General features: G+C 34.4%; 2 protein-coding genes and 1 pseudogene across 2 annotated transcripts; 2 read left to right on the top strand and 1 right to left on the bottom strand.

Moving 5' to 3' along the window:
* The first annotated feature begins 10,239 nt into the window (after positions 1 to 10,239).
* On the top strand, positions 10,240 to 12,966 carry LOC147502316 (L-ascorbate oxidase-like). The gene is made up of 5 exons (XM_086607172.1): positions 10,240 to 10,564; positions 10,658 to 10,750; positions 11,203 to 11,415; positions 11,521 to 11,709; positions 11,823 to 12,966. Exons 1-5 carry the CDS (start codon positions 10,292 to 10,294, stop codon positions 12,768 to 12,770), a joined length of 1,716 nt encoding a protein of 571 aa, XP_086463298.1. The 5' UTR covers positions 10,240 to 10,291; the 3' UTR covers positions 12,771 to 12,966.
* Positions 11,897 to 17,286, bottom strand: LOC147502315 (uncharacterized). Its single transcript, XM_086607173.1, has 5 exons — positions 17,183 to 17,286; positions 15,237 to 15,285; positions 13,916 to 14,010; positions 13,604 to 13,760; positions 11,897 to 13,246 (listed from the first exon to the last, which is right to left on the bottom strand). The coding sequence occupies exons 2-5, from the start codon at positions 15,270 to 15,272 to the stop codon at positions 13,118 to 13,120; spliced, it is 417 nt and encodes a 138-aa protein (XP_086463299.1). The 5' UTR covers positions 15,273 to 15,285; positions 17,183 to 17,286; the 3' UTR covers positions 11,897 to 13,117.
* Positions 17,287 to 23,735: 6,449 nt separating this feature from the next.
* On the top strand, positions 23,736 to 25,284 carry LOC147502314 (protein FAR1-RELATED SEQUENCE 5 pseudogene; annotated as a pseudogene).
* The last annotated feature ends 1,975 nt before the right edge of the window (positions 25,285 to 27,259 follow it).

The following is a 27,259-nucleotide window of genomic DNA, read 5'->3' as shown; positions in this document are numbered from 1 at the left end:
GAAAGCAATACCAATCGATCCCCACTAAGATAGCTTACACTTGGACAATATACTACTCCAACCTAAAAATCTAAACTTTCACTACAACCAACAATCACAACTTAAGCTATGGAATTAACTATCACAAACAAACAATAGCAATGTAAAGTAATTTACCACAATGAGACACAAGATGTAATGTGGTTCGGCTAATGATGCTACTTCCACAAGAGCAAATCTTTTTGTAAGTGTAAGAAGGAGATTACAATCACTCCTCTCAAGTCTCTCCAAACTTACTAAATCTCTCTTCTCTCCTTACAAGCTTTTTCTCTTTGCAAGGGTTTTGATATATCTTGTTGGCGGAAGCTTCAACAATGGATGAACATCAATAAGATTTAATAAATCAAACACCTAAATCTAGGGTTTAAACCTTCAAACATATATGAAAAACAATTCACAAAGAATTAATAATCAATAATAACCAACCCAACAATGAAGGCCTAAATGCCTTTATATAAGAAAATAACTACTAAACCTAATTGGAAACCAAATAGGAAACCATCCTAAATCTTATTCCTAATTGAATTTAGAAATGAAATAAAATATAAACTACTAATTAATTAATAATCTATGCTCATGCATCAATCTCCCTAGCTTGAAAGAAACTCGTCCTCGAGTTTGGAGTTATAAAAATCCATCAACACACAAAAGCTCTTCATAGTCGTATACGTCACCCTCATGTGGTTCAAAGGAAGTCGACCTCGAACTTTGCCCAAGTAATGACTCACAAAAAGAACCAAGTACTATGCATTCTTTCCCCAATTCACTGAATGAACAGGTTTTGTTGCCTGGCTGAGTGTTAATGCCTCATCTCTACCGGGTATTCTTGGTTGACCAATACAATAACTAGAAAAGTGATATTTAGAGTAAACAAAAATACCAGGATAAAAAAGAACTTCTGATTCTTCTTTCTTAATATTATTCGCTGCCCCTGGTGAAAATTGCACCATTGTAGAATCCAATAGGGTTTTCTCCTCTTCAATTGATAATAGTTGTTGACGAGAAGGAAATAGATGATGCTTTACAGCAGTATCATATGCTGAAAGTTGGTTGGATTTGTCCTCACTTACCAAGATACTATTCCAAACCACATGATCTGCCTGGGATTTTGTATCATCTTCAGTTGGTGTAGAAATATAATCTTTTGAAGCAATCCTTGGATCATTCGGTTGGTGATCAGTGTGTTTGTCTGTCGTGGGATCAATGGCAGCACAAACTTGTCGTTCACGAGAGCTTATAGAGGCTGCTCGAAACAAAAGGTGTTGGCATTGCCGCTCGCTTTCATAATTAGACGGTGGAGGATGCTCCCATGCAGGATCATTGTATCGGTGTTACCTTGTTTGAGATAATTTGCCTTGTTGGTCCGGAAGAGAAGGTTCGTGGGTTCACCTAACTAACAAAAGTGACTTTTTTCCATGGTGGTGGTAGTAACAATTTTTAAGAGGGGAAACACCATCCCTCTTTGTGTGGTCGGAATCAGAATCATACTTCGATTCGTGGGAGGAAAATTCGCATCCCTTCTCTGACTTGAATTTTCGTCGCAAACTAATAACCGGTGATGGAGGAGGGGAAGGAGGTTCATACCTTCTTGAAGGAGTAAAACTCTCGCGGCAGCTGCAATCCATGTCGTAAGTTCTCCCATAATTGTGATCGGCATAGTACTTCGACCCATGGAAACTTCAATGATCGGGCGGCGGTGGTGACTTTCTTCTACTTCTCCTACGATATTCCATGAATTAACCAAGAAAATTGAAGAAAGTTTTTTTTTCCGCAGTGAACAATAACCCCACGATGAACAGTGTTATGGTGAACAGTATTCGTGAACAGTGTTTTCTTTAAAAAATTCCCAAAAATCGATTGGCTCTTGATACCAAATATGATGTATCTTGTTGGCGGAAGCTTCAACAATGGATGAACATCAATAAGATTTAATAAATCAAACACTTAAATCTAGGGTTTAAACCTTCAAACATACATGAAGAACAATTCACAAAGAATTAATAATCAATAATAACCAACCCAACAATGAAAGCCTAGATGCCTTTATATAAGAAAACAACTACTAAACCTAATTGGAAACCAAATAGGAAACCATCATAAATCCTATTTCTAATTGAATTAGGAAACCAAATAAAATAAAAACTACTAATTAATTAATAATCCATGCTCATGCATCAGGTTTCTTCTCAATTTTGGTTGCTCGCAAAATTGGGTTTCTATTCAAGACTTCTCATTACTAAAAACCTAGATTTGGTTTTATAGTAATCTGAAATTTTGGCATGTCTGCAAAATTTTGGTTCACTGTAGAAAAATTAGAACTTGGTATGTATAGGCAAGGGCGCGTGCGCGCCTTGGGCAAGGCCAACTCGAGCGCGCATGCGCCTCCTTCTATCCCAACTTCCAGTAACATGTTTCGCAAAAAGGAAAAAAAAAATCTTATTTTCTCAGGCAAGGTAATGTAGCCCTGGGGCAAAGGCCAACTTCGGCGAGCGTCAAGTATCTTCTCTCTTCTTCACCGAACAAGACCTGTTTTTTACCCAAAAACAATAGCTCCTTGGTTTTTCCAATATTTCTCATGTGAGGGATAACACCCAACATATACAGTTATAGTTAGGCACAAACTTTATTTAGAATGAAAAGGGCAGCTAGGAGATATATTGCAGGGAAGAGCCTATTTTTGGATATATGCTATCTTTGTTCAAGTGAATGAGAGGTACATTCAGCCGTCTCATCTTAGTTTTATGATAATTGGAAGCTTAGAATTGGTATGTAAATTGTTCTTCCTTAAACTTCATATTTAGCAGTGAAAATTGAAAATTCATAACTATTTAATTAAATTATTATTTGATTTCTTGCATATATAACTATATTTTGGTTAGAACGGTGATAATATGTGTATTAGTGTTGTGCAATTATCATAGTTTTACCTAAGCTTACTGCTACATTTCTACGTTGAGAAATCGATAATGATTTTATTAGTAACTAGCTATAGTTTTGGTAGGGATTAGTAGCTATGGCGGGACCGAAAATAGTTATGTAAGAACTACATAAGGCTTGATTCTAATCTTAAAAGATTAGATACGTAGGCAGTCTTAGTTGAAGGTGCAGTCGTTATAGTATATATATATATATATATATATATATATATATATATATATATATATATATGGAGTAGGTTCGTTTACAACACTTTTTTATACAACGTTTTATACAATACCTCCCACCGGACCCTTCAAGATGTTTTAAGAGCTAATATTTTGTAGATAAGATGTTCTCACCATGGATATGATCTCCACAAAAAAATTGGGTCCTTTGAACATTTCTAAGTTTGCCAAAAAAAAGTTACAAAATTGATATTTCTAGACCGTTGATAAAAATTCATAGGTTGAGAACAATATTTCTCATGATTATGAATTTTCAAATGAGCTGAATTTTTGTGGAGATGATCTCCATGGTGTGGAGATCATATCTACAAGGAATCAAGGCTTAATTCATATTTTTAAGGGGTATTGTATAAAACGTTGTATAAAAAGTGTTGTAAACGGAACCTACCCCTATATATATATATATTATATTTTTAGTTTTTACGACTGATATATGTGTGATGGTTGTCGTATCCGTATATGAATTTGTGTCTTACGTACGAGTCAAGAAACTATATGCCTTTACTTAAAGGATAAACTATCCTGCGAGTCTCAGAAAGTAAGAGGAACTAGTCATCTTGATGTACGTAGGGGTTAAATAATATTATTGTTGTATTCTTTTGAACTGTTTAAACTAACCAGTGGTCATGTGGTAATGTATTTATATGAGATGATGATCACGTTTGGATTTTGTGGAAATTTAATATTTATTTGGTGGTAGTGTTACCACGGGAACTCAGGGGCTCCGAAGAGGATACAAGAATTGAAATGGATGAAGCTTGGATTGTGTATTGATAAATGGTTATTGTAAGTATACCCTAAAAAGGCTTGAAATGGTATCGGTACATATATTGGCTTCATTTTATTTTGTTGTGATATAATTATTTGGTTCATTGAGAATTTTAATTATTGGTGGATTGCTTAATGGCATGTTATAAATTGTGAACTTTTATATATCTTATATATAAGATAAATTTGTATGTTGTGTGTTGTCCCTAGTCCGCCACGACTCCTGATTTTGTTATTTTAATATATATATATATATATAGGGCTAGGGATTAATGAGAATGCCTGTTAAAATTCCTCGTTATGTTCAAGGTACACGGTGTTAGAAAAATTCATTGGCTGATCACTAAGGTGGATAGGTATAGCCCATGTTAGCCCAAAGAGTGGTTGTTTTAATCCTCGACCTCAAGAGTAGGCGAGAGATATGATATATAGTGCGCAAACGCAAAGATCCAGCCTTCTCAGTGTTCTGTGGGCTTGAGTTGATATCCCGACTGAGACGGTTGTTTGCATGTTACTTAGAGTGGGGATTGGTTATGCGAGGAGACACATATGGATATATGTGTCAGTCACAGCAGTGTGTAGAGGTGACTATCGTAGTTGTGGCTAAGGATATTTGTGTGTTATATTATAATGATTTTAGACTATGTAGATAAGTTTAAATTATTATATATGTTAGCTAGTTTTACTCGTTTAAAATATGTTTTGCAAGATGCTAAGCATACTAACCTTCTTATAGGAGTGGATTATCATGTGACGATTTTGAACAAGGTAAATTTATTTTATTGTTGGTTAACTTTGATAAAAGGACGCTTCATATTGCATAGAGGAACTAACAGTCTTGATGTAAGTTATACAATGTTTTTAGTAGATTTTAGACGCGCTAGAGAAACTAATGCATTCCGAGGGAAGGAACTAAATTGTCTCGAGGCGTAAGAGTTACTTAATTATTCTGGTATTTGTCAAAACGGTTAACTAGCTAGGTTGAGGAATGAGTTATATATTGTTATGATTTCTAGGTTATGACAGAGTTTTAAGTTTATCAAATGTCGAAAATACAGAGGAAACTCTGTCGAAAATTTTGTAGGATTTTTCTGTATTTGTATAGTTTGGGTTTTGCTTGGTTGGTCTGTATCACGTCCCGAGTTTTGTAGTGACTATAGAGGCCACGTGTCTTTGGTATCCAGTCATTATGAAATTTGGGGCGTGACAGTTAAGTTGTTCTTGACACTTCTATGCTACTCTATAGTCTACACAATATGTGTTCTAGTTAGGGTTGACTATAGACCGGCGACATACTTAAATTTGGCATTAAAAAAAATGTTATCACAAGAAATAACAATAATTGATTAATTCTTGAAATCTGATCTTAATTTTGCTTAATCCACACTCCACAGTTGGGGTGGGAAATGAGCTGGGCTAAAGCCCTTCAGATATTAAGGTCGGGTCGGGTTATAAGTCTAAATCTCAAGCCCATACCCTACCCTCTTTAAGGGCTTTAGAGTCGGGCCTCTATGTTTTCTTCTTTTTATTGCATCAGTTTATTTAAAACTCATTTAATTTATATTTACAAAGATATGCAAACTCATAGTCCCACCACTTTGAAATTTGAATAACAACCAATATAGTAATAATCACTGATAAGTCCAACAACTTAAAATGCACGTCCACAATCTAATGAACCGGAGTACATAGAGACTCACACTTGTATTTCAAAATTACAGTTAAAATGCACACGACACATTTTGGAATGAGTTTTCACTGACATTAATTTGTTCTTCATTGTACTCAAACCTCACCAAAAATTATAATTAATATTGAAAAGTCCAAAGACAAATAAGAGTTTGGAATATGTTTTTACTGATGTCAACTTATTTTTCATTAGGCTACTGCTCATTATTCTTCTTAGAGGCTAGGTTAGATTGTGAGTTGTGAGATAGAAACAATTAGGTTTACACATTTTTCTTATATAAGACAAGTTATTATAATCTATCTAATAAAAAGGCTTGGTGTGGGGCCCATAGGGCCCCATTCGGCAGCTACAATGTTTATTACAAATTATGACATAGCAGATCTAAAGTCTTATAGGATATACGCAATTTAAAATGTTAATTTGAAAGAGTATTGGATCATTGTTGATTTGGTCAACAATGGCTGCTTTGTAGACTGGGCTTTTATCATTCGGTTGGTTGGGGTTCTTTTGGGCCTAATTTGATACAGAGTGCCGTGGGCACGGGCTATATACTAGTAAATGATAAATTACAAATGACAATATTATTTTAAATAGAAATATTTAACAAGAAGTTGGACATCTATGGTATATGCATTTATAATGAAAGTATAACTAGGGCTTAATTATGGTCAGGCTAATAAGAGTTGAATTAAGGTCGGGCCTATCTTTCAGAACCTTAGCCGGTCAATCCTGCCATAAAATATATGAGGGCTTAGGGTCGGACTGTTACGATAGTTAGGGCCAAATTCCCACCCCTAGTATATATATTTCAAGGTCTAAGCGTGGATCATATTAATTAGCTATAACAATTCGTTTCTTATATCTCAAATGCCAAGTTAGAGTACTGTGAATAAGTCATCCTAGTCGATACTAATCAACACGTCTACTCGTCTACTGAAGATTTCTATTCACAATTGGTTCTTGGAAATGCATGCAAGAAATGTTCTTATTACTTTAAACTATTAAAGCAAAACAACGCGTTATGGTACTTTTCTTACATGTTACTTGTCCATATTCAAGTATTCAACATAAGAATCTGCATTGCTGTTTCCTGTTTCCCTTGTTGTAATTGTACAACGACTTTATGCTTTCAGACTGGTACGATTTCTCTTATGCCAAGTCCAATGGTGGGCAAAACACCAAATTTAACGTAAAATGTGATTCAATAGTACGTTAAAACGTTATACCGCCAACGCTATCTTTATAAATTTCTATATTTTGCAGTCAATTTTAATGTTATAGCAGATGCTCTGACGCGCCATTGCCAATGGCGGGCAATCAAAAATCTAAATTAGTCTTGCAGACGCCAGCAAATTGGCGGGTAGGAATGTGATTTAATTCAAATAATAACTTACACGCCACTCACAATGGCGCACAGAATTCAATTATGATTTTCCACCCGCCACTCCCAATGGCGGTTAGAATTGATTCTTTTTTTGTTTTTAATAACTTAATTTATGCAATTACCATTCTATCCTACCTTTTGTCCGTGTACCCATATCTGCATGGATCATTGCCACGCACCACATGCTCGCTTACTACCAAAAGTACCAAGAGACTGCTATGTCATTGTTTGTTTTCATTGACCCGCGGTGAGTGGAAAAACTTTTTAGACCGCTAACTTGCAACAACCACCTTACTAGTTCATCGGCGATTAAATTTCAAAAAGAAAACTAACTTAACTCCAAATGAAAAATAACCCGTTGAGAAGTAATGCAGAAAAAATTCTGGAATTCTTAGACCTTCTCAATGTGACAATTCCTATTGAAGGGATGAGAACAAACCAAATATGTTCAGGCCGGGCGCCACCATACTTGCAACTATTTTATTGTCTTTATAAGCTTTTGGGAACTGCCGGAGTAAATGTTTGAACCACATTCTTTGATTTGGAAGCATCTCTTTGATGGGATTGATTGCCATGGTTCAGAATCGCTCCAAGATTTGCCACCACAAATCTATCAAGATCTATAAAGTTTGTAATACATTTACGACGTCTTTGGAAAATTCTCACAACAAGCGTAAAACTGAATACTTGTTGTTTTTGTGGGTTGGTTCTCAGGTGGCACTGCATTTGGAATCCCACACATGATGCATGTTCATCTCGACATGAAGATCAAACACTTGTCTTTGTGTTCACTTGCAAAAACTTCGAAAAGAAATTTTACCAATTACTTAGTTCCCTTAGTTTCCCGGCAAGCTTATATCTAGTATCTTTTTTCGGGCTCTCAACGGTGATGTCAACTTGAAGGAACGTCAATTTGATGTAATGAGTTGGAGCCATTGCAAAAGAGGGAGTATCATCCCCATTCAAAGCTTTCACCTGATGAATCCTTCTTAGAAAGTGGTTTTGCAATTTTGAGGAAGAAACCCGGTTTGTTTTAGAGGAGAATCTATGTCTCTTAATTTTATTGGTCCGGGATGGTATAGCAATATGGTGAAAACAAATTTAGTGAAGCATTTTGTGTACTAAGTGTACTACCCATATTTTTGTTTACTTCTATTTTTCCTGGCGGTAGTGTTGAGCGGTGAGAGTGAGAGCGATTTTTTTTCTTTTTGTGTTCGGGGTTTTTTTTAAAGGGTAATATTGGGAGATAATAACTACACGCCACCGGGCGATGGCGCATGCATAAACAAGCTTGGTTTTTTTTTTTTATTTCTTGCCCGCCACTGGTGATGGCGTACAAAAAAGCTTGGTTTTTTGTTTAACCGATATTTAATATTTTGTGTTGGACGCCATTGTCACTGGCGGCTGGAAAAATAAACCATTGGATTTGATTTCGCTATCCTACTAACTGTATCTACTGTGCTATTGTGGTTTAGTGTTTTGGTGCACCAAACTATTGGAGTTAGCCTTAGTCTGGTTCAATGGTTCCACACTATACAACAAAATCACATGATAAAACAAGGGACACACGTCTTTGCAGAATTAGATTGAAAGTCTTGCCAATTGGCGCATTTTGATTAACAGCATTGATTCAACTCTCAAGTATTAAGTATGGTAGAAATAAAAATTACAATGTACTCATTTAAAGATCAATACCGCTCGAATAAATAAGCTTAGAATCACCCCTTTCGAAGAATTGCAATTTGCAACGGTGCCCTTGTTTCTCATATAGAATTATAGATGATAGATCACAGTTAATATTACCTTATCTCAAACTGAGCATATTGAGATGTAGACAATATATTTTGTTGGCTCTATGAAAACCTCGATTTCTATGATAGCATTCAAATCTTATTGAAGAAAAGTTTTCCCGCAAGTGAATTGAATAATTCTGGTGTGTTGGTTTTTATGGCTATATATTTGTTCATAAAATTTGTTGTGCTGGATTATGATTTCCTAAGACCTTAATAACCCAGTCTTAACACCCACGCAGCACTTTAAAAGGGTTGCATATGAGCAATTGAGCACTCCTCATTAGAAAATTTTGGCTCTATAGGAGCAGTTGCGTACGTCTGTGTCTGGATCTCCTCATTTGACCTGTGTAAGTGTAGTCAGACTTTTTCTAAGGCCACTTTGTCTGACTTTACCGTGTGCATTTGAAAATCAACTAGAAGACAACACACACTGAAAATATATTGGCCCATTCAGATTTTTAGGGTCGCCCGCTATTTACACCCCATTTTATAGGATTGGATAGAAAAATAATGGTTGTTCTTTATATGTTTTTGTATACTCCACATGCCCAATAGTTCAACGGCAGTAAGTTTAGACGCGAGATTTTATCCCACATTCAATGGCAGTGAGTTGCCATATTTTTTGTTTTTGTTTTTTAATTTTAAAATTTAAATACATATGATATTCGGATATCTCTTCTTCTTTTTTAGAATTTCTTTATACGCTTCAAGACCAACATCAAACCCATAAAAAAAAATATACAATCGAGACATAATCTTGCTATCTTGCGACAAATTTTTTCATACGCTCTAAGAAAAATTTGTGATTGATCAAGTTGATGAATAAGAGTTTTGATAATTAATACAAATAAATACTCTATTTTGGTGAACACAACCATCTCGTGGCAACTGACTTTTTTTGCGGTAGCTATCAAAAAAAAACCCCACGGCAACAACTTTCTATAGATTTGCCATCTCGCGGCAACTCTTGTTGTGGGCATTACTTTTTCACAGCAACTTCTTGCCGCGGGTGATTTTTTTTTTTTTTTCAAATTTGAATTGTTATGTACGTTTGTCGTCAAAATTCACAAAATTAAGCGTCAAAGTTCACAAAATTGAGCAATAAACAGGGTTTTAGATGCCACGAGTTGAGCACCAAAGTTTTCTTCTTTTGTATTTTTTTTGTTTGATTATTTTTATGCGTAAAAAACTATATTTGATTGAACTTAAAAGATGGGTACTTGTTTGATAAAAAAAATGAGGGGTGTATAGCAGTTTATATGATTAATAGAGGAGTGGTCAATACTTTGGAATTAGTCAAAGGGTGCCAATCCCATCAGTCGGGGGTAAATACCGCCGGCTACAATACCCTCTTTACAATACCCTACACGGCTACCACACTATAAATAAACTTTTCATTGGGTTTATTTTCTATCTAAACAACAAAGTGAACAGAACCCATTGCTTGCAAGAAATGAGTCTCATCAAAGTTCCTGTTCTCTTGTTTGTCTTGTGTTTCATAGCTTCTCTATTTGCATCTCATGTTGAAGCCAGAATCCGTCATTACAAATGGGAAGTTAAGTACGAATATAAGTCACCTGATTGCTACAAGAAGCTGGTTATAGCAATCAATGGAAGAACTCCCGGACCAACAATCTTAGCAGAACAAGGTGATACCATCGTCGTTGAGCTCAAGAACAGTCTACTTACCGAAAATGTCGCTATCCATTGGCATGGCATTCGACAGGTACATATGATATATATTATTTTGGAATGTACTAGGTAACCCTTCTTTCTTTACACTATTCGTTTTAATACTTTTTGTTGGAATTATTCGCAGATTGGTACCCCGTGGAGTGATGGAACCGAAGGAGTTAGCCAATGTCCTATTCTGGCTGGAGACACATTCACCTACAAATTTGTTGTTGACAGGGTAAGTTCTCTGTTCTTTATCCATTCTGTACGTAAGTCGTTTAATCGAGAAATTAGCACAAAATGTAGGATATTGTATGTTCTAATAAAAGAAAAGTATTATTTTATTTCATGTGAACAACTTGCATCCAATCGACTCTTCTTTGATTTAGTTATAGTTCAATGGATCAATAGCAACTTGTTCTAATAAAAGAAAAGTACTATTTTATTTCATGTGAACAACTTGCATCCAACCGACTCTTCTTTGATTTAGTTATAGTTCAATGGATCAATAGCAAATATAGAACATTATTCTGTTCAGTGTGAAAACTTGCGCCAAACCGCCTCTTTGATTAATAGGTAGTATAATATTGATTTTTATCAGTTTAACTGATCAATAGCAATATGACTTACTCTGGTCAATAATTAAATTCAAGTAAAATCTAACATTGAGCGCGATGGAAAACTATGCAGCCTGGGACTTATTTATACCATGCACATTATGGCATGCAAAGGGAAGCTGGTCTATATGGCTCCATACGAGTTTCGGTTCGTAAAGGAGTTAAAGAGCCTTTCGCTTACGACGAAGACCGAAGCATAATACTGAATGATTGGTACCACAGAAGCACTTATGAGCAAGTAGCTCGGCTTTCTTCTCGACCATTTCAATGGGTTGGAGAGCCTCAGGTAAATGACAACTCTTCCTCTCCAATTCAAAGAATTGTCCATATAATTGACTCGTCTTCTTTTTCGGTACCTAACTAATTGACTGGTCTTTGTAATACTTTTCAGTCACTTCTAATACAAGGAAGAGGGAGCTTCAACTGCTCTATTCTGAGTACTCCAAACTTAGAAGCTGGGGCTTGTAACATGTCGAATCCTGAATGTTCACCTTATGTAATAACAGTTGTACCTGGAAAGACTTATCGTTTGAGAATTTCTAGCCTGACCTCCCTATCAGCACTTAATTTCGAAATAGAGGTAAATTCTATACTTCCTTTATCACCTCCATATGTTTTGGATAAAGTATGTGGCAATCACTACTTCCTACTGTTAGAATTTATTACTAAGAAGAGGTTGTACTACGTTTACAGGGCCACAACATGACAGTGGTTGAAGCAGATGGGCATAACGTCGAGCCATTTGTCATTAAAAACATTAATATTTACTCTGGTGAGACATACTCTGTTATAGTAAAAGCCGATCAAGACCCTTCAAGAAATTACTGGGCTGCATCCAATGTGGTTAGTCGCCCACTTCATCCTCCTACTGGTCTGGCTATATTCAATTACTATCCAAATCATCCTAAAAAATCTCCTCCAACAACTCCACCAACTGGGCCTTTATGGAATGACACTGGTTACCGTTTGGCACAAAGTAACGCCATTAAGGCACGCCAAGGCTACATTCTTCCTCCTCCCGTAACTTCAGACAGAGTAATTACTCTCCTCAACACTCAAAATGAGATAAATGGCTATCGTCGGTGGGCCGTTAATAATGTATCATTCACTCTCCCGCACACCCCGTACTTAGTTGCCCTCAAGGAGAACTTAGGCCATTCCTTTGATCAAAAACCACCTCCAGAGAATTATGATGCAGCAAATTATGACATCTACCAGGTACAAAAGAACGTAAATGCTACGTCTAGCAACTCAATCTACAGGTTAAAGTTCAATTCTACAGTCGACATCATCCTACAGAACGCAAACACAATGAATATTAATAACAGTGAGACACATCCCTGGCATCTTCATGGGCACGACTTCTGGGTGTTGGGCTACGGTATAGGGAAGTTTGATCCAATTAATGATCCGAAGAAATACAATCTAGTAAATCCAATTATGAAGAACACGGTTGCAGTTCATCCTTTTGGATGGACTGCTTTGAGATTTGTAGCTGATAATCCTGGTGTCTGGGCCTTCCATTGCCACATAGAAGCTCATTTCTACATGGGTATGGGCGTAGTGTTTGCAGAAGGAGTGGAGAAAGTTGGCAAGCTGCCTTCATCAATAATGGGCTGTGGTGCAACAAAGGGCCACTGATCTAACTCCATTGCTCTGTAAATTGGTCAATTTTTTTATTCTTTGTCCCAATGATGGAATGAAACCCCATACATTAACATATACTGCCCATAGCATTGTTCTGAAACAAAAAGAGTTTGGATCCCAGACAGCTCCCCATTCTTGTTTTTCCTTTATAATATAAAATTCAGGCACATATATCGCCATTTTTATACTACACCACTTGCTTGCAACAAAGAGACAACAGATAAGACTGAAATAAGAACAAGAAGTTTAAGAGTAATCAAAATCATAAAAGTTAATAAGGATTGTATCCTCCACTTATTCACGACCAAGTTTTGGACTCTTAAGACTGACAACGAAAAGAACTAATTGGGGGATGAGCTCTCACTCTTATGGAATTCCTCAACGCAGGAGATGTCTGGAGAGAAAAAGCTGTTTGCATCTGAAGTGCCCTCAATCCCAGAATTCCTCGCAAAACCACTGCCAACAGTAACCTGGCAAGACGAATGTAAGAATACGAATTAGCATCTAATAAAATATGCTAACAAAGTTACAGAAGCAATGTGATCTTGTGCTGAATATTACATCAAATCCTGTTCAGTTCTTCAGCCCGTCCAATATGATGAATATCAAAAGGGAGTAACACTTGAAGCAAAATATATGAAAGGTGTGCATCAATTGTTACTTCATGCAATTGTTATTCTTTTCGATGGAATACAATTGCCAAATACTGAATGTTTGAGATTTAATTTTCTGAACAATATGCTTGGGCCTCACCCTACTTTAACAATAATAATCGGCAATATTGAGCTCTATAATTTAATATATGAAATTGGACTAATTATTTTTACCTCATTAATATTGTCAGATAACATTTTTTGAGTATTATTTGCAATTCCAGAGGTGTCAACGTTATTTGCAGTAGTGGCGAGGTAGTTTTTGAATGAACGGAGAAAAGGGTCCACATCACGACCTAAAGTCTTCCAGAGTGGATCATAAACACGAAGGCTTGTATCATTAATGAAACAAAACAAATAATTAGGGATAATACAACAATATTTCTGCCAAAATGTAAATTCAAGATTGTGTGAATAATATGTCAGAATCTAATGCCCAATTATTAGTACATGGACGTAGTTTGAAGAGAACAAGTCCGACTTTACCTAGGTTCAGATCGACGTAGTCTTGTCCAATTACATTGAGGACGGTGTGGGGGACTCGCAGCATTCTGCTTGTTAGCAGGTTTCAAACCATTTTGCTAACAAATAAACAAGGATGTACAGTTAGTTCGCCCTTAAGTGATGCACAAATAACTAATAGGAGCATATATTTTTTTTATTGACAAAAAGAAGGAAAGAAAAACAGAGAAAAATTCCAGTGGACTGATGAGAGTATGTGTGATACACTGGAATTTTATAAATGGGGCAGAAGCCCTAGTCAACAGGCCCGTTATAAAAGAAGGAACGGGCTAAATAATTTTATAGAACTCGTCGCCTGTAACAGCCAACCAATCTTTCCTTAGAAAAGTTAAGTTGAGCGTTGTTTTCTTTTTCTCTTTGAAATCGAATTGAATTTTAAATTTGTGCATTTGAGATATGAAGTGTTGAATCTCTTAAATCAAGAGGATTTTGAATCTGGATTTAAATTTTCTCAAGTTATATATCACCATTTTTTCGATTCTTTGTTAGTTGAAGTTTTTCTTCATGATTCTTAGTGACACTGCCGCTTTAGAATATTTTCAATGGGAAGAGCACGAAAGATATACAAAATAAAAATTGGAAACATCAAAGATAAATAACATGTGAAAGTAAGTTTAAATAGGTTAAACTATTAAGTAAAAATAAATATTCATGTGTAAAAATGAATTTTTATATGTTAAACTACGATGTAAATATAAATTTTCATATGTAAAATAAACTATTCACGTGTTATACTACTATGTAAAGATAAATTTTAATAGGTTATGTCAATGCCATTGTACACAATTTGTCTAGTCTAAAAAATAAGGGGTCCCAAAAAATAACTATATGAAACGAAATTTTAATAGATTATGTCAGTTTATAGGTTTGACCAATTTTCAATACTATTATGTAAATTTAAACTTTCATATGTAAATACATGTTTTCACAAGTTACACTACTATCCAAAAATGAATCTTCATATTTTGTAATGTATGGTCCATAGATCATAGATCGAACGAAACATAAACCATCCAACTGTTTGGGTCGTCCAAAGATTGGGCCAAAGGACAAACGATTATTCCACAACAAACTTATATTTTCATTTTTCCTTCTTCTTTTTGTTTATTTTTATTTTCTATTTTTGGAAGGTTGTAACTATAACCACAAAATACATATTTTTAAACCAACGTTATAAGTTTATAGTGTGAGTTAAACCAAAACAAAAAACAAAAAACAAACTAAGGGCCCAATTTTTCACACCAAAGAGGGACGTGAGGAACACAACAATAATATCTATATATACCTTAAGAAATCCATTGTTGGTCCGCTTTTGATCCATTAGGAATCTGCTACTGGCCATTAGAAAAAACAAAAATATAATGAGATAAGATATGACCTAAAACCAAATAGTTTAAAGCAGAGAAAACTAATTGCCAGCAATTATTTCTTCCAACTATTATAATATTAGTTATATTTACTACTTGATCGTCAATATTTTGGAAAAAAAAAGAGAAAAACTAAAAATCAAATATATCACTAATGTGTCATGGGCATCCAGGCTATGCTAATAGCTGATACTTCGGTATATTTAATTGGACATTTTCCCACGATAAAACATCACTTTTTTTTTACTTTTCATTTTCATTTGTCAATCGAATCAAATGATGATTTTTTGCAGACATTTCATTATCATTTGTCAATCGAATGAAATGATAAGAAATCGAGATTGAGACTATTATAAATAAAAATACATGCATTGTTTTAAACCGTCGATTTGTCTACTGTTAACCCGGTCAAACAAAACAAATGCAATATATATAGCGCACCAACACAAGCAAAATCTCTACTCAGTCGGTTTATGTTGCAAATTTAGCAAAATCTTTTTAGAACGGAACTAAGGGCATCACCAATGCAGGCCCTCATAATAGAGGGCCACATCAGCGTTTTGAAGATATGTATAGAGGAGAGAAGGGACATAGAGGACCCTTATATTTTGTGTCCTACAATGCTAACCTTTAAAATTAATTTTAAATCTTGTATTAACTTTCAATTCTTGTGAAATTGGCATGGTGGAAGTGTAGATAGCCCAAGACCCGTAGGTTCTGGGTTCGAGTCCCATTTGTAACATTTCATTGTGATTTATTTTTCTTTTTAAATTTGGTACAAAAAGTTTAAAAAACAGACAACTTGTTCGGGTGGGGTTTCGAACCTGGGATATTTCCCAATATATAAGCAATTTTGACCAACTTTGCTGGTACCACTCAACTGAAATTATTATGACCCATTTTGGTGTTATCTCGCGAAACGGACCGGGACCTCTATAAATGTGATAGAAATAGAGATAGTTTTAAAGGATGGTAATTATAGGGGCCAATATAGAGGCTGCATTGGAAGCCCATTTATGTATTGTTCTCTTAAATTTGAAGATACAGGGCCATATCAAGGTCCCATTGGTGATGCCCTAATAAAACTAATTTAAGGGTTTTGTTTGTATTGGTGAGTTAGATTTGGTGCCTCCATTATTAATACCAAGTCAAAAGATCATTGAGTGCATGCAATGCTTTGGAGATAGCAAAATGATGTTATATAGTTAGAATTGAGCAAAACTAATTTTAACTGTGGGCTTTGATTGTATCGGTATGTAAGATTTGGTTGACAAACATCCTAATAAGAAAACCAAATCCCTTGAATCGATCTAATTTTTTCTTATTTTGTTCATAAAATAATTTTGTGGTGATTGATAATTAATGGAAATCCCGTATAAGAATCTAATACATGTCCAACTTCCCCTAAAATTGCTTAATGACATAGAAAGTAGACCATGTAAATAGATAATTTTATACTTCTAGGTGTACAACAACATAACTTCAATAGAAGAAAAAACAAGAAGTGGTTGTTTGATAATTTAGTTTGTTGTTACTCTGTTGTTATAGGTGGTCAAGCAACTCTATCCATGCAAAAAAAGTGATTCCTAGTCTTGGATTGAAAATATAAAGAAGAAATTTATCTCAAATAACCTTCAAATTCGACCTTAGATAAAACATCAAAATAAATAAATACATACATAAAAGCTACAAAATTAAAAGTTTTAGTCAAACATCTATTGTTTAGTTGTATAAACATGCAATTGATTAAGCGGAAATATTTCAAGGAAAAATATATACTTAATTAGATGTCTCATTCTACTGTGAGATATATTAAGATGGAAGAAAATTTTAAAATTGAAAGCAAATTAAAAATAAGAATTACCTGAAACAAAAAACACGAGGCTCGACGAAGCTTTTCTATTGCCTGTGAAGAATAGGGGGTGGAAACAATGTGTTTGGCCAGAAATGGGCATAGGGGTGGCACTTTATAATAGAGGAAACATTAAGGACAAGTTAATGTAGATTCTTTTTGTTAAGGCGGACTTAAAGCAAGAAAACATAACTTGGCAACAGTCTAACAAACCAAAATGAATTTACAAATAAACAGTTATTACTTAAAATTAAATAATTTATTTTTTTTAGAGAACTAACTTTGCAATTCAATTCATTCATCTCTAGCGTTTCAACACACATGAACAACAATACTTCATTTCACTTGTTAAACCTTGATAAAGATATCATTAGCCTATCTTTTCGCTACTATTAGCAATTATTATATCTTCAAAGTTGTGTCTAGGTAGCATCCAAGTTTTTTTTTACATAACTACTACTTGTTCCAACTTATTTTCACCTCAATCATATCGTTAACCGAAGTAGATAGTGTCCTCATCATCAACACCAACATTAATTCAATTATTTTAATTATTATTAACATTTTTTGTTCATAATTTGCTAATTGTATTGTAAGTTAATTCCATGTGTTTGCAGTTAATGAGAAATTTAATTTAAATTATTGCTATTATTATTCAGATTTTTTTTCATAATTTTTGAGTTTTATCATAATTTACTTCCACGTGTTTATAGTTGACGAGAAATTTAATCACTTACCCAATTTTTTTTATTTTTTAAAATAATTAATTTGTTCAACTATTTAGGAAAACTATATGTCATTTGCATTCTGTCATAATAAATTCCTATATAGTAATTATTTTTTGGATATTGTCAAAATGATTGTCTGCGTGTAGCGGCATAAGTTCATTACCATCTAACATTCTAGACTTCTAGTAAAAGAATTAGGTGTCTTTTTCTTAAATTTTTATTTACACTATTGTGATTATATTTAGAGTGCAAAAATTCTCACACTAATTAAATTGAGTTGTACAATAATCTTTTAAAAAATAGAACTACTCATCTACAACGGTTGCATGAATAATTAAACCTCTAGAACCATATTCATCCACTTTCAAAGTTCTTCGTGATATAAAACATATAATATGTGTTAGTGTTTCTTTAGTGATATATAACTATTGCCCTTTAAAATTTGAAATGTTATGTAAAATTTATAATATAAGCTAACATCCAAATTTACTTACTAACATGAAATATTACTAATTATAGTAAAGAAAATTATAATATGTATCATTTTGTCTTCAGTAATTATTTGAAGTAATAATGAAAGATTTTGTTGATTGAAATGTATTTATTATTATAAAAGAAAACTATTTTACGGGTCTATGGTAATTTTGCAGGTGAACACCATCACAAACAACTCCAGTTAAGTTTTGACACTGGGACACTTGGTTTTATTCTTGTTACCCATCTCAGTTCTCTAGTTTGAACATCTATCACACTAAGAGCTAATAACAAAGTCAAACACCTGAATAACCTATTATACCCTCGATCAAATTACTTTAATTTTCTTTTTCTCACTTTCACTTTTTACACTGCAATAAATCTCTTCAAACTATAGGGCATACACACATTAGCTTGGAAAAACCAATATTTTTCTATTTTTTTTAACAAAGTTATGGGGTTAGGCCGACCCTACCTCCATTAGAAATAATTCATCTTACATAGATAACTCCATGTGCGTCATCTTACATAGTTATGGGGTGGGTTAGCCCAAAAAAACTAATATTGTTCAAACTAAAACATACATCATATATTAGCGATCTAGCCATAGTTCGTGATTCCGAACGAAACTCCGGAATTCTGCCTGGAATTTCGGTTTTTCAAAAAAAACGGAATTCCGAATATAGAGTTGAAATATCCGAAATTCCGAAATCATCTGAATATAACAATGGTCGAAATTTAATGAATTTCAGTTTTTGAATTTGTCGGAATTCTGAAATTCCGAACTATAGATCTAACACAATAATGCGGTTTTTTCTTGTGAATGTATTTATTATAGCTGAAAATTAAATAAGCAGTCTAAAAATAGTGGTAAAACATAACAAAACTATAGACATATTGAAAGACTCTTTGAAATAAAGGGAATATAGAGGTGAGAAGGAATAATATCAATTTAGGGTGGAAAGTATGTTACTTTTGAGATTAAGAGAACATAAGAAGAAGAAAAAATGTAAAGATCAATTTTAACCTATTTTGAGATTAGTGGTGGCATAGTACAAAATATCAGGATATGAGTATTTATCGATATTCAATTTCTGGATATGTATCGTGGATATATCCCCCTCTTTGGGGATATTTGACATTGTTTCACATGCAAATATCGTGGATATATCCAAAATATCGACAAATATCGTAGATATTGTAGATATTTCTTGATATATCATGATACATTATTTATATTTATTTAAAATATAATGGTAAATATTAAATAAAATTGTTATATACACAAAATATCGTCAAATATCTCCAAATATCGCAAAATATCCCCATATATCACAAATATCGCAAATATCGCCGATAATTGCAGTCGTATATATCTCTGAACATATTGTGATATTTATATATCTTTTTCTGAAATCTGGATAGATATTCCCAAATATCACGATATATCGGGATATTTTGTACTATGAGTGGTGGCATAGTTCATGATTTTGGATTTTTCGGAATTTCAACAACTCCAAAAATTGGTATTCCAAATTTCCACCTGGTATTCTAATTTCTAAAAAAATCTGAAAGATTCCAACCAATTTTTGAAATATTGAAATTCTAACCCTATATTAATAGTTTTAATAGTTGGATGTCGTTCATCTTTTTCAAAAGTTGAATGTTCATCGGAATTCTGATGTTCAATTTGAAATTGTAAACATTAGGTCACTGGAGAAAGTTCTATCCTTAATGCTAAGCATATATTTTTTTTGACATTAGAAAATGGTGCTTCATTATGAAATATCCAACCTTTTTTCCTTTCAGAATATTTGAAGATGTCGATATACATGAACATCATATCTTGTATATACAAACACAAGAGAGATGCAAATTTTATGTTGTTCTTGTAAATTTTAGTTCCTATTATTACTGACCCCAAAATGAGAAAGTGACATGCTTTTTGGAATTATCAACTGTTTTGTTCTATTTGGTTATTCGGGTTTGGCTATTAGTGATTCATGTTTTAAGACCCATTGTAAATTAAAGCTATTAAATTAAAAACAAATACCTCTAAAGCACAGACGCACCTACCAAAGGGTTGTGTCCACGTCGGACGCGGATGCAGCATGGATGCACGCCTAACGCGGTCTACTAAATCGAACACTGGTCAAGATGCAATCAGGCCGAACCTGGTCAACATGGCCAGGATGTGGATTTTTACTCAAAAAAAAATCAAAATAATGTTAAAAAACTCAATTTTTATGGTTTTTGTTTTGTCAAGACTTATAACATGTTTTAAAAGTTTGATTAGGAAATATTAGACTTAATCTTGTAGCTATTTATCTTGAATAGTTTTGAATTTATTAATGTTGATACATTTAATTTATTTTTTTAATATTCAATTTATATAAAATAAAATTATAAATATTAATTAATTTCCACGTCTTTTACCGCGTCCACGTCCAACTTTTTTGAGATATAACCGTAACGCCGCATCTGTGTTTGCGTCCACGATAGTTTCCGTGTCCGCGTCCGTGCAACATAGACGAATCCTATCGATTATGGTGCTATGAATTGGTTATTATTATTAGTTTCTGGTCGTTATTTCTATTGATTAGGTTTTAATTTGTTTTCGTAAGCTATCAATCTATCAATCGGAGTTATCCAGTAGGGATATTATTAATAAATAATAGTGAATGTTACAGCAAGAGATGTGTAGAACATGGAAATTTAAAATAAGATTATATGAGCAACCTACTATAATTTGTCACATAAGGACACTCCATAATAAGGCCGCTCCTAACTTTCCAAGGGCCGAATGCAAGGTCCGCAACATAGGGCCTATTGTTTTCTTTTTTGGGGCTTTTATTTGGTTTTGTTTAACACTGTAGTGGATTTTTTATAACATAATGGGGCATTTAGTTTCGGTTTATTTTGGGGGCCCTATGTAAGGGCTTAGGCAGCATAGGCCCAGAGCCAGCCCTGCTCCATAATAGGGATGAATAGGGGTCAAATAGTAGTACTACTCCAGATTGTGTCACCAAGTGAATGTATGCGAGTGATGCACCCTTCTCTGCTTCTGCTGCAGCCTCTGCTCTAAAATTTGACTCTCCAAAAGTATATGAAATGCACCATTAATCAAGAAATGCTTGTACCAAGTAATTTTTAGACACGATAACACATTACTACCAAAGGTTAAAAAAACAAGTCCTCTCTAGCAGTATAACTTGAGGACTGACCAATCTATAGCCTGCAAAATTTTTAAAACAAAATGAACAAGTTTCAGGAAATAAAAGAATAATGTTGTGAATTTTTTTTCATGAAGTTTAAACCTTGGAGCAAAAAGAAAAATAGGTGATCTATTTGAAATTCAAATTAAATAAACATACAAGTAAGAAAATGTGTTCAACTCAAGCTCTATAAGCAAATGTAAATAATCGATAAGGTGACAAATGCAAAGATCCAAAAAAAGTCAGGCGTGAAAATTAAAACGAAAGTACATAAGAAAAAAAAATATTTGCTTAAGCTCAGTCTATGAGATGTTTTTCTTCTCTCTTCTCTTCACCCATTGAGGCAAATATTAATGGGATGGTTATATGAACTCTACCAAAACGAACTCCAAATGAACTCCACCACTTAACACAGTGAATTAGAATCTGATTTTTAGTTGAGATGTTTTCTACACAATAGAGATTATCTTCACAAAAAATCAGTTCATTTGAAGATGTACAATCTCATCAAAAATCGTTTAGAAAGTTATGAAATTATCCAACAGTCCAAATTTTTTAAATTTTGATACAACTTTTGACAAGATTAGACATATTCAATTGAGCTGATTTTTTGTGGGGGTGTTCTCCATTATGATAAGTATACATCTACAAAATATAAGTCATCAATTTATTTTGTAAGTTCATTTTTAGGAGTGGAGTAACTTTAGAGTAACTATAAGGTGGAGTTCATATAACCATCCCAATGTTAATTCTTGTAACAAGTGATTGGTCCAATGACATATATGTGTCAGGGGCAAGGTCCAGATTCCCAAAAGTAAAGAGGCCTTTCTGGTTGTTGGGTCCGTTTTTTTTTTTTTTTTTTATGGGTGTTGCCTTGTTGGGTCCGTTTGAAGGAATGAGTAAGATGATTTATTGTTTTCGTGGAAAATCTATTTGTTTCAGTTTATATGGCCATGACCATGGAGGGAGAGAACATCAATCATATACTGCTAGTTGGTTAACTTATTAGGGGTGTGTGTGGGGGCCCATATATAGTGCTTTGAAACCAATCATCATTAATTGAGCTTCCAAGCGTACGAAAAGAAAGATTCTCTAGTAAAAAATCAGAGGAAACCTTTGTATTACTCTAACTAACCAGGAAAATAGTACTCTCTCCTCCACCAAAACTTGAATGAAAGATTATACAGTTGAAGACAAGGTTGCAGTGAGTGTGGTTGGCTTATAAATATTTGTACTCGAAATGTTACTCAACCTAACGGTTTAGGTCAGAAAACATATGGTTTTGCTCTCATACGTACTTATCACCATGAATTATGTGGGCCCTTAAACGTTGAGCAAATAGTGGCACTATTTTTTTTTTCATCCGGATTCAGTGAGGGTAACCGCACAAGTCAACTTGTGTGGGCTTCTGTGGGCACAGCTAACTTTGAGATTAAAATTAGATAACGAGACTTTTACAGTTTAACACCGTTTTCTATTACATCGCTGTCAAAATCTTTTATTTTGGTAACAAGATCTAAACTAATCGACACAAATCCAAAATCTAAAAAAGAGCCCGCGAAAAACTCATTTTCTTCCCTCCTATTTTTTTACCTCTATTCTCCAATTTTTCTTTCATATGGACGAAGAAATCTAACCGAACCATTTGTTGATTTTCTTTTTAAGGAAGAAAAACCCATGAATTATATAGAAATGGATGAGATGGACATTCTAGATGAAGGAATGAAAGAAGAAGATGTAGATGTAGTAGACATCACGAGTAGGTATGCCGAAGACGACGAGATGGTGAATGAATATTGTCCTTACGTTACTATGGAGTTCGAAGTCGAAGAAGAAGCATATGATTTTTACAATCAATATCAAAAAGGAGGAGGATTTAGCATCCGGAGATCATCAACATGTAAATCTAGGTCTCGTTCGAATGAGTTAATTGGGCCGAACTTTTTGCTATTCTCTTGAAGGATTACGTAATACTCAAGGAGATTTGGGAGAAAGAACCAAGGTTTAGCGGATACAAGAACGGGATGCAAAGCGATGATGTCAATAAGGAAAAGACATAAGAAATGGGTTATCACACAAGTAGTTCGGGGAGCACAATCATAATCTAGTGACTCCAAGCAAAAACACAATCTTCGATCTCATAAGAAAATGATCGGTGGAAAACAACAAGTAGTTCGAATATATGATTGCGGTGTCAAAGCAAAACTCTTGATGAAGTTCATGTCTCAGGAAGCTGGTGGGAGTCGTAATGTCGGTTTCAATAGGAGAGATGCGTTGAATTTTTTAAGCTCAAAACGTCAAAAAGAGCTTGAAAATGGAGATGTCGCTACTCTACTTGACTACTTTAAGCGTCAACAATCAGAGAATCCCTCCTTTTTCTATACAATGCAGGCTGATTCAGAGGGTCGTATGACTAACTTTTTCTGGGCTAATGCTAGATCTAGGATTGACTACCACCATTTTGGTGATGTGGTTTGATTTGATCCTACGTATGGGACAAATAAATACAGTATGCCATTTGTCCCTATTGTCGGTATCAATCATCATTTTCAGACTGTATTATTTGGTGGCGCACTTCTTTATTCAGAAACAGAAGAGTCTTTTATCTGGGTAATGAAAACATGGATGAGGGCAATGGGTGGTAAGCAACCAAAAGTAATTCTCACGGATCAAGAGTCAGCTATTGGAGGAGCTATAGAATATGTTCTGCCGGGTACTCGCCATAGGTACTGTTTGTGGCACATAACACGAAATGCTCCTAAGCATTTGCCTCCTTCGGTTACGGGAAATACTACTTTTACTCGTGATTTTAATAATTGTTTGTATGGAAATGAGCCTGTGGAAGAGTTTGAATCTAACTGGAAGTTACTGCTTGAGAGTTATGAATTGAGGGAGAACAAATGGCTAGATAATTTGTATGGAAAACGAGAAAAGTGGGCATCAGTTTATGCGCGTGATATTTTTTGTGGATCTATGTACACAACGCAAAGAAGTGAAAGCATAAATGCATATTTCAAAGACTATGTTGAAGGAACAATGTCTTTATACAAGTTTGTGAAACAATATGAACAAGCTGTAGTAGACAGAAGGGAGAAAGAAAATGATGAAGACTACACAACAAACTATACGAAACCAATTTTAAAGTTTTCAGTCGGTATTGAAAAGGATGCAGTTGAGTTTTACAGTCTTTAAAATGTTTCAAGATCAGTTTGTTCAAAGTATTTCCTACCGTCACAAAAAAATTGAAGAGAATGGCTCAAAGGTTGTTTACAATGTATGGAGAGAAGACTATGAACGGTCAGTTCGTACAGTCACATTTGATTCTTCTAACATAACTGCAAAGTGTAGCTATCAGTTGTTTGAGTTTGCAGGCTATTTGTGTAGGCACGTGTTGAAGATTTTCTTAGTTGAAGATGTTCGTAAACTTCCAACACATTACATTATTAAAAGGTGGACAAGAGACGCTAAGTTGGGGTCTATAATTGATGCTCATGGTGAAGAGATGCAAGCTGATTGTCATGAAACCGTCACTATTACGTATAGCAAACTTTGTCAAGAGGCAATTAATATTGCAACAAAAGGTTCAACATCAAAAGAAATGTATTTGGTAACAATTCAGATTTTGCAGAACGCAAGAAAAGAAGTGGAAGCTGCATATAAACAAATGTCAATTGGATCAAATAAGGATTCTGTCTAAGAAGTAAAAGCTACTAAAATCCAAGAATATACAGAGATTCGTTCGCACAACCAGAAGCCTTTGCTTGATCCACTTGTTGCTAAGCATAAAGGTAGAAAAAAGCGAATCATGTCATGTATGGACAAGCCTCCCAAGAAGAAGAGAAGTCCTAACTCAAAGACATCAAAAAGGCCAAGTCCTAACTTGAAGATATCAAAAAGATCTAAGGTGTTTTCCAGGTATTTGCTAGTCACTACTTTTTTCACGTTGATGGAACCATTAAACATTTTATACTGGCTGATATATATAAAAAACCTTGGTTGCAACAAGTAGCAGTACAAGGGCTCTACCTCATAATGGACCAATAGAGCAAGAGATTGGTGGTAAGTAACTATATTTTTTACTGAATAAATACTTGCAGTCCTATTACTTGGTTCATGTTGTAAGATAATACATATTATGAAATTTTTGGGTGTATAGTTTGTGTAGGACAAGGTCTGTAAGACTCTCCTATAAGAATTGATGATCAACTGGAGACTTTGGAGCAACCAATTAAATGTCAGAAACTTGATGAACTAGGGAGGAGGTATTGATCTATCATATCTTTAATTGGTTACACTATTAGTTCTTTCTAATCAATATTATTTGTTTGTTGTGGCAGCCATCAATATCGTCCATCCAACTTAACAAATTTTGAGTTTGGTTCTTTGAGTGAGGCAATATTATTAGGCTGACATTATATGATGTTAACAATAGTTGTGTTGCGTTTAACTTTGCTACTTTGATGAACTTCTCAGAGTTCCCACCTGAGAGACAAGCAAACATATTCAACTATGGATGGGCATAGTTTTACAACTTTGGGTGACAATGATTTGCAATGCCCATTCTCAGTTGTTGCACCTAGCAATCAACTCCACCAATTCAATCAGGTTTTTATTTTTTGTTTCTTTCATTATCAAATATTTGCAATATGTTTTCACAAAATATAATTAGTAATGTTCGAATGAACAGGGGTCTCTAATGCTTGGACAACTTGGAAGGTCTGTTGATAACCAGTATTATGTTGCAAATAGTGATGCATATCACCAAAGAACTACTATTCTTTCTCAAAGCCCCCATTATGAACTGGTATGCTTTGAACATTTAATTCTATAAACTACTTTTGGTGAAATGGTTACAGTAGACTGCTTGTATTTCACAAGGAACAACTTTTAAGCATAACGAAATTTCGCATCAAGGTCATGGAATTTTTTTTCTAGATTTGAATGACCCAAACCGGTATGTACCTTTTTTTTGCAATCTATGTATCATGTTTTACGTGATGTTCTTCTTTACAAACTTAAATATGCTAACATCAGTTCTTTCTTTCATGTAGGAGCAATCATTATGAACAATGAATTGCCCACCACAATCTGAAGAAGTCGTCCCATACTGTTAGATAATTTGTTTCAATGTTGTATTAGATTTTCTTAGACTTTTTCTTCTACGCAGCGATTCAATAATTTAGTACATGTTGTTAGTGTTTGTGAGAGTGCTATTGCTGAAAGAGCAAATTTCCTTTATTAGTGTTTATATTGTTTAAAGAGATTGTGGTGAGAAGAGAAAATTATGCGTACAGTCGTACACTTTGTGACATTTGTGAGAGTGTTGTTGCTTCTCTTTTCTGTGTTGCTGATGAGGCTGCTCTTTGTCTCTCATGTGATGAGAAGGTGCACTTGTGTAACAAGTTAGCTAGCAGGCATATACACGTAGGTGTAACCGAACAATCGTACAAAACTGATCATATCTCCTTGCCCGTATAAGTTATTAAATGCTGGCCAAATATCAGTAAACTCTCACGTCTGATACTAAGGTGTTGCAACTGTGAATTGTCCCCTAACTAGAAGAGAGTCAACCTATAAATAACTAGCACAACATGTATTAATTATCTATTGTTGGATGCTATGAACCTTGAAAGAGCTTATCAGTAATCCTGTCAGAGAGAAGCACTGTGATC

Source organism: Coptis chinensis, chromosome 4 (assembly GCF_015680905.1).
Source record: "Coptis chinensis isolate HL-2020 chromosome 4, ASM1568090v1, whole genome shotgun sequence".
NCBI lineage: Eukaryota > Viridiplantae > Streptophyta > Magnoliopsida > Ranunculales > Ranunculaceae > Coptis > Coptis chinensis.
The sequence above is the reverse complement of the archived record's forward strand: the minus strand, read 5'-3'. Positions and strand labels throughout refer to the sequence as shown.

Coding starts and splice junctions, on each gene's coding strand:
- LOC147502316 (XM_086607172.1), top strand. CDS start 10,292: ATGAGTCTCATCAAAGTTCCTGTTCTCTTGTTTGTCTTGTGTTTCATA. Junction 10,565..10,657: donor ATTGGCATGGCATTCGACAG/GTACATATGATA, acceptor AATTATTCGCAG/ATTGGTACCCCGTGGAGTGA. Junction 10,751..11,202: donor ACAAATTTGTTGTTGACAGG/GTAAGTTCTCTG, acceptor AAAACTATGCAG/CCTGGGACTTATTTATACCA.
- LOC147502315 (XM_086607173.1), bottom strand. CDS start 15,272: ATGGATCAAAAGCGGACCAACAATGGATTTCTTAAG. Junction 13,761..13,915: donor CTACGTCGATCTGAACCTAG/GTAAAGTCGGAC, acceptor TAATGATACAAG/CCTTCGTGTTTATGATCCAC. Junction 13,247..13,603: donor TATCTGACAATATTAATGAG/GTAAAAATAATT, acceptor TCGTCTTGCCAG/GTTACTGTTGGCAGTGGTTT.